The following is an 8,205-nucleotide window of genomic DNA, read 5'->3' on the forward strand; positions in this document are numbered from 1 at the left end:
GTAACTTCCCTAAAAAAAATTACTCTTAAACATAAATAAAATTAAAAAAAAAATATTATATATAATATATTATAAATAATTTATAAATAAATATAATACTTTATAAATAAAAATTACTTACAGGATGAAAATAAAGTTTTAGTAATTTTATTTTGTACTTAAAAATAATTTTGATAAATTAGGAACAATCGAAATGTTTTCTGAGAGTCTGTATTTACTTCTTTGTAAACGAATTTCTAGTTATATATATCAGAAATCTATTATCCGTAATGTATAATCATTCTCTCGATATGTCATAGATTAAGTAAAATTTTTTTTTTGTGCGTCATGCGAATAAAAAAAATGTCAATTTCAAGATTTCGGATAGCAAACTGATATTATTTGTCTTATATTATATCTTATATTATCCTTTTTTTACTATTTCACATCTTAAAAATATACAATTAATACATGCGCTTAGACATTATATTAAAATGACGATAAATAACAGCTACTTGGGATTTAAATGAGAATTAATGATAAACGTTAACAAAGTGTGAATATTTTTATTAGATATCTCTCGTTGCATATTAAGTGCATAGAAAATTTTTTAATTTGAACGTGTTAATTTCGATAACTTTTAAGCTATAATGGATAATAATTTTGGTAAATTATTTCTTATTTACGATTTTATAAGGCATCTACACAAAATGTAAGTGCTCCTTTGTTGCGTTGCGTGTCCAAACAAACGTATTTGAAAGAAGGCAATTTTTGGTGTCAACCATCAGCTGTGATAGATCATGAGAATACGATGGATATCCTGGAAAATCAACAGTTATCCTCAATCAAGGGTAAAGATCCAGTCCAAATTCAACCTCAGAGGATACGTTTACGTCTCAGGTCAGGTGAGAGAGAAATTTTATTAAAATTTAATGTTTTAGATTTCTATTTTGAAATAATACACATATATATAAACAAATGTTAAGTAAAAAAATGTGCGTCAATTTATAATTTATATTATTTATACACAAAATTCTTTTAGAAATTACAATAAAGTAATTATTATTATTAAAAAAATATATATATATATAAAACTTTATGAAATATGCAAATTGTCCTAAAATTAACGGATATTTTTTTCACAGACAAATGTAGAATTGTAGAACATTTTAAAAAAACAAAAAATTCTTATATGAAAATATATAATAATTTTTAAATGGAAAGCGTTTAAAGTTGACCAAACAGTTTGCGAAAAATTGGCTCAGGCATGGTAAATTGCATAATAATGGATATGTTCATTGACTTGCTCTTGTACATTGATTTGCTTTTTAAATATAATTAGAGTTGAAATTGTGGAGGTGAAGCGGAAGTTGGGACTGCAACTGAAGTTGAAGCTGAATCTGAAGTTACAGCAAAACATTTTTAGAATTCTAGCTATAGTTTCAGTTTTATTTTCATATTACCTCCAGCTTCAGATTTAATTATGCTAATATTTAGAAGGCGAGTACAAGGATATTAGTGATTGGTCAATACAAAACTCTTCCCATTTTTAAACTATTACAGCTTCAACATTTTTGTATAAAAATTTTCTTAGAATGTTGCATAGAAATTGTCAGTGGAAGGATCATCTAGTAATTTTGAGACATTCTGTACACTCACATGTAATATATGTTTAATACAATAATTATAAATACTATATTTTTCAATGTAATATATTTCTGATATACTTATCTAATATTACACATAATTTAAATAACTTATAATTCAAAAACAAAGAAATTGAATAAATTATTTACAGGAGAAGAATATCGCGTAACTATGAAATATGGTCAGGCGGAAGATTATCCTGTGGATTTATATTATCTTATGGATCTATCGGCTTCTATGGAACCATATAGAAACAAATTATCAAAACTCGGTCTGCAGTTAGCCAAAGCCATGCAAAAGCTTACATCAAATTTCCGCATTGGCTTTGGCAGCTTTGTAGATAAGGTTGTTTTACCAATGACTAGCACGCAACCCGATAAGTAAATATATTTCTTAAATATATTGTTATATTGTATTATTTATTACAATAGATATATTTTAATTTAAATAAATAATCTGTATTAATTAAATAATCATTGAAATTATTATAATGTCGTAATTGTTGAATGAAATTTTATTGATAAGAAATTTATAATTTGATTGAATTTTTACGTCAGATTGGAATCTCCTTGTATTTTGAAAACTGGAAGACCATGTGCACCACCTTACGATTATAAGAATCAAATGCCTCTTACGGAAAACGTAGCTCTGTTTGAGGTAATTATCGCAGTTGTATATTCAGAATGTACTGAAACATATAAAAAATTCTATTAATTAGTTTAGGATAATAAAAGTAACAAACAAGTTTTAATTTCTTCCAAAAAAATAGGATGCAATATATGTATATCTTATATTTCCTATAGAATTTTATTTTGGCATATCATTCTTGACAATTTTGTAGTAGTTATTTTTAAATAATCTGTTGAATACAAGCAATCTTAACAAATAGGATCAGGTACAAGCGGCGCCAGTATCGGGTAATCTAGACGGCCCCGAAGGCGGGCTCGACGCGATGATGCAGGTCATAGTATGCACCAAAGAAATTGGCTGGCGCCAAAAAGCACGTCATCTTATTGTGTTCTCGACCGACGCAATCTTTCACATCGCTGGGGACGGTAAAGTACGTGAATCAAGCGAAAGACAAGATCATGCAATTCTGAAATAAACCGACCTTAGTCGGGTGAGAGTTGCAATTTTGAGATGAAAAAGCTTAACGATTTCTTAGCTTGCAGGAATAGTAGAGCCTAACGATTGCAAATGTCACTTGGACGAGAATGGATTCTACACTTACTCTCTTCTACAAGATTATCCGTCAATTTCTCAGGTAAAAACAAATACAGTATTCATTTATTTTCTTTCTTTGAGGATTATTTTAGTCATTTATACATTATTTATATATTATTGTTTAACAAAATCTTTTGTTCGTTTAGCTCAATAGAAAAGCACGCGAGTACAATATGAATATTATCTTTGCCGTTCCTGATCACAAAAATGCAACTTATCAACGATTAAGTCGTAGTATTAGCGGATCTTCAACCGGAACTCTAGAAAATGACTCACAGAATGTCGTTGCCTTAGTGAGCAGTGAATACGAGGTGATTATATTTATTATAAATAATAATTATCAATATATAAACAATTATCAATTTATAAAAAATAATGTCTACGTTTACTTTTAGTTTGCATCATAATCGTAATAAGGAATAATTTTAGTTTATTTTAAAATATTAACTTATTTTACCTAATTACACGTAGTAAATAAATGAGTTTCGAAAGAATCTAGCAGTGAAAAATGTAAAAAAACTCATCAGAGCCTACATCAGCTAAAATATAAATCGAAATTACATAATTAACGCATAATTAACGTACACAAAAACGAACTAATTGTCGTGAATCATCTTGGAATGTGCGTTAATTGTCATTTTGATTTATATTTTATATTGATAAGGATCCGAATTAAAAGGTTGAAATGTATATTTTATTTGTTTTATTATATTCACACGAAAAATAAAGAATTTTTGTGCATCCGAATAGCTGATGTAGGCTCTGATGAGCTTTTTTACATTTTTTACTAATACACATAGTAACTAAAAAAGCGATAATAATAATTTATAATGTTGATAATTTACAGAAACTAGTAGACTCAGTGACGATAATCGATACAGCGCCGAAAATAATCGACGTTAAATATTTCTCTCGATGTTTGAATAAAACGGGGGAGTTGTTGGAACGTCAGGAATGCGAAGGACTTCGCGTAGGCAACATAATTGAATTTGAAATTGTGCTTAAAGTGCGTAGATCAATTATAAATATTTTTATTAATTAGCAATCTAATTCATTATGGTTTATATATATTCATCATAATTGATCAGGTTGTAGAATGTCCTAAAGATCCAAAGGATTGGTACCAAACTATGGAGATCAAACCTAGAGGCTTGAACGAGAGTCTGACTATCGATTTAGAAATTATATGCGACTGTCCTTGTGAGAAATCTGGACATTTGGTAAATATATTAAAGCAGAAAAACTAGCTTGTAAATAGTATTTGAAATTTCCATTTTTTAATTAAGTCAAATTTATCTTAGGATATAGATCGAGGCAAATTGGATCTCATGGCAAATTGAATTAATATAAGCTTTAAGATATACAGAATTGTTGCCTTTAAGTGCGTTTTAAATTTGCGCATTAAGCATTGTGTATTCTTGTTTAACATTCGATGAACAATAAGGACATACAACACTCTATGCGTTTGTGCATATTGCGATGCGAATATTTAGAACGCACCCTATTATTCCAGAGTGTAGAGAAAGTGTACGCGAAACTAACATAATAAAATATCTTGTTTGAAACAAAAAAATTAACGATAATTAATTGTTTCTTGATTCGATTCGTGATTTATCTTGTATGCTCTGTTCGTACCCCATATAGGAATGCCAGTCGTTTTCAATAGCGTTAATGCTTGGCTCACTACATGATAACAATTGGCCAATACTTGATATTCTATTACGGGCCATGATTGACATATGACTGGGTATCATTAATTTCTGAAGTTTTTGTCCGTTATACTTAATTCATCGTGCGATAGTTATTGAGTCCTTATTATTAATAAATATGTAAAAAAATTATTATAGACAAAAAAAATTTCAAAAATTAAAACAATTAAAAATTAACATCAGTGATAAATGTATTAATAATATTGAAAAAAATGACAGTGAAGAAAATAACAGTGAAATTAATATTGACAGTACGAATAATATAAATGAGATTATATTAGATCACAATGAAGAAACCATTTATCACAGATGACAGTGAACATAGTGAATTATTCTTATTTGACAATGTGTGTGTTAAACAAAGATAAAATGATTCACTGTGTTACACCATGGCATCTATGTCTCTTGTTAGAAAGCATTTAAAATAATTAGAATAATCACGGTACTGCATTATCACTGCTGGTCAAATATTGATATGATAAGACAACCATTAATGGCCCAACATTGTTTATCACGTTTAACCAGTATAGTTACTCATTATCGGGCCGAAGTTATCATCCCATAGTATTTCCATTAATGGGCCAGTCATGGTTGTCATTATCGAGCCAATATAGGCCTAGTAACCAATTTTGGGCCAGTATTGGATCAATAGTAAAATCCTATATGCGTACTCTATGTATATAATGTTTAAAACTATATAATTAAAAACTATTAAAACAATTATTTATATTTTCATATAATCATATATATTTTTATATAATCAATTCGCATAATATTTATTACTTTATAATATTTTTTGTATCGAATTTTAACTATACTATTTGTGATACAGGGATATAAGCCGAATGCAATAGAATGCAAGGGTAAAGGCACGTCCGTATGCGGTGTGTGTTCATGCAATTCCGGTTTTTACGGGAAGCAATGCGAATGCGAGGGAAGTGACATCGGTGCTGACAAATTGAACTCGATGACCGACTGCAAACCCGACAATCATACTGTCGAGATTTGCAGCGGCCATGGCACGTGCAAATGTGGTATCTGCGATTGTGATAAACGACCAAACAATCTTCAAGAACTGTTTTACGGAAAATACTGCGAATGTGACAATTTCTCTTGCAAACGCAGTGGCGGCCAGGTATGTTCCAAGATTAAAAATAGATGATTACAATTAACAAATCGCAAAATATACAGGATATTCTAAGCAATGCAGTTGATAATGAAATCCTAATAATCTTCGTGCAATAAGTATTTAACAGATATTATACACGATTCTCTTTTATAGTCAATTAATTTCATTATTATGCGTTATATATAGTTAAAAATTAAATACTCGTAACTATACTAAAAAATAGTTCAATACATTAATATATTTTCAACTCCAATATATATATATATATATTTAGCGCAGATATAAAAGGTAAAGATTACACGCTCAAAAGAGGGTTATAGCCAAGGATAGGAAATCTCTATTATCGCGCGTAACTACCATGTTCTCGCTTGATAGTTGCTTTTAACAAATTCGCTCGGAAGTTATACGGCAATCTTGCCTTGCAGCGATCGCGGCAGCGGTGTTTATAAGGGCGGTTGGACAAATTACACGCCTTTGTACGTACCCCATTACGTTCACCGTTCGTCTCTTCTTTGTCTGTTTAAGGTCTGTGGCGGACGGGGCAAGTGCGAATGCGGTACCTGCAATTGCTTGCCGGGATGGGGTGGTGAGACGTGCGACTGCAAGGAGACTAACAGCACATGCATCCCGCCGTCGGGCGAAAACGTCGAGATTTGCAGCGGACGTGGCAACTGCATCTGCGGCAGCTGTCATTGTCACGAGCGGGACAATATTCGATATTCCGGACAATACTGTGAGGAGTGTCCCGTGAGTGTCTGCGTGTAATGAAATATCTAAGAAGAACAAAATGTCATGATAATAACATCAAAATGACTACAAAATGATTATTAAAAGTCACTTTTCGATCAGTTATGATTTATTTTATGTTATTTGGACATTACATTAACCGTGATTTATTGTTCTGCTTGGGTACTGTTGGAAGAACGATTTTTTTCCAAGCAAACAAAATAAGAAAAAAACATAAAAAATGTTTAATAAAATTTACATATGTTTTCACATTCAAGTTTATATACAAGGTGTCCCAGATTTACTCGCCACTTACTAATGGCCGATTCCTGAAGTCTTCAGATGAAAATTTTAATAACAAAATGTCGAGGCTATAGTTTTTGAATTATGAGCATTTAAAGTTAATTAATCATATTGCTTAAAGTTTAGATGTGGTTGACACTTTTTACGTTGTACTGTGGAACCAAGCCAATCACACCTAAACGCGCAAATTGTAGGCGATATGATTGGTAACTTTAAATACTTATTATAGTCTTGACATATTGATATTAGAATTTTAGTCTCAAAATAACTTTAAAAATCTGCCATTACGGTAGATCTGCCAGTACGGTAGATCTGGGACATCCCATATTAATCAATTATCGTATACATGTGGTTTCTATGAATATTTCAATATTTCAGCAACATAAAAGTAAAACTTCGAAAATTATATATCTGTGAAGACTTTTTTGACCGAGGATAAAATTAAACTTGTAACAACTAAATTGTTAAATTTATAATTAATGTATTAAATTATTTAAATTGTTGATTATTATCTACTAATTTAATTTAATTTTCACGAATGATGTATTTAAAAAATGTACATTTTAGTCGTTCTTTGTACATATTTATACGCGGTGTTATAAAATTTTCAGTAGTAAAATATCTTATAATCTTACTTATTCATAACACATTTCAGACGTGTCCGGGACAACGATGCGAAGAATTGAAGGATTGCGTGGAGTGTGTAGCGTACAACACAGGACCACTCTCGAAAAACGGGAAATGTGATTTGTGCATGCATGAAATAGACATCGTTAGTAGCTCTTCCTTTGAAATAACATTTATGACTAATCTATTCTTACTTAATAACATTTATGACTAATCTATTCTAATGTATTCTTTATTTCAATGCTTTTTACTTTTTACTATTTTTTACTTCTTATCGTGTTTTTCTGTCGTCCAAAATAAAAGTTGATAAATTTTAGAAGAGAAAAGAAACGCATAACATGAAACAAGATTGTCGATAAAATAATGGCAAAGAGGGAAAAAAACAAAAGGTAAAAAGCAAGCAACAAGAAGTAAAGAACACATTGTAGATTAGTTTGTACGTACTTCGCAAGCTGCGCGAGGGTGATTAATAATTTGCAGTGCGATGCAAATAGACGCTTAATTACTTCACAGGTCGATATTGTCGAGGAAGATCCTACGAAAGATGAAGAAGCCGATGCCCGCATATGTCGAACACCCGGTGACGCAGGCTGCACGTTTGTCTTCAAATATCAATACCACAGAGCCGGTACTGGAGGAGATATCAAAATCTTTAAGATTCAAGCTGAGCAAGAGAGAGCTTGTCCAACACCAATTAACGTTTTTGGTAATTATTTTTATGTTATATCATTATATATCTCGTATCACCTATCACAAAATATATAACTTACATTATTATATTTTCTTTAATAAATTAAACAGAATTAATAAGATATATAATATATAATTAATTTATTCTTTTTTTTTTGTTTTATCAGAATC

The 8,205-nt window shown here is 30.3% G+C and overlaps 1 protein-coding gene across 1 annotated transcript in view; it reads left to right on the top strand.

Annotated features, from left to right (window-relative positions):
• Window positions 1-8,205, top strand: part of LOC108753706 (integrin beta-PS-like) — a 10,301-nt gene that overhangs the window by 1,081 nt on the left and 1,015 nt on the right. Inside the window, exons 2-13 of the mRNA XM_018495556.1 lie at window positions 677-884; window positions 1,778-2,006; window positions 2,184-2,283; window positions 2,516-2,686; window positions 2,792-2,890; window positions 2,997-3,161; window positions 3,698-3,856; window positions 3,939-4,070; window positions 5,392-5,694; window positions 6,214-6,435; window positions 7,373-7,489; window positions 7,858-8,050. Of these exons, the coding sequence (XP_018351058.1) occupies window positions 677-884; window positions 1,778-2,006; window positions 2,184-2,283; window positions 2,516-2,686; window positions 2,792-2,890; window positions 2,997-3,161; window positions 3,698-3,856; window positions 3,939-4,070; window positions 5,392-5,694; window positions 6,214-6,435; window positions 7,373-7,489; window positions 7,858-8,050 (2,098 nt within the window). The remainder of the gene's footprint in view (window positions 1-676; window positions 885-1,777; window positions 2,007-2,183; window positions 2,284-2,515; window positions 2,687-2,791; window positions 2,891-2,996; window positions 3,162-3,697; window positions 3,857-3,938; window positions 4,071-5,391; window positions 5,695-6,213; window positions 6,436-7,372; window positions 7,490-7,857; window positions 8,051-8,205) is intronic.

This window comes from Trachymyrmex septentrionalis, unplaced genomic scaffold, assembly GCF_001594115.1.
Source record: "Trachymyrmex septentrionalis isolate Tsep2-gDNA-1 unplaced genomic scaffold, Tsep1.0 scaffold70, whole genome shotgun sequence".
Lineage (NCBI taxonomy): Eukaryota > Metazoa > Arthropoda > Insecta > Hymenoptera > Formicidae > Trachymyrmex > Trachymyrmex septentrionalis.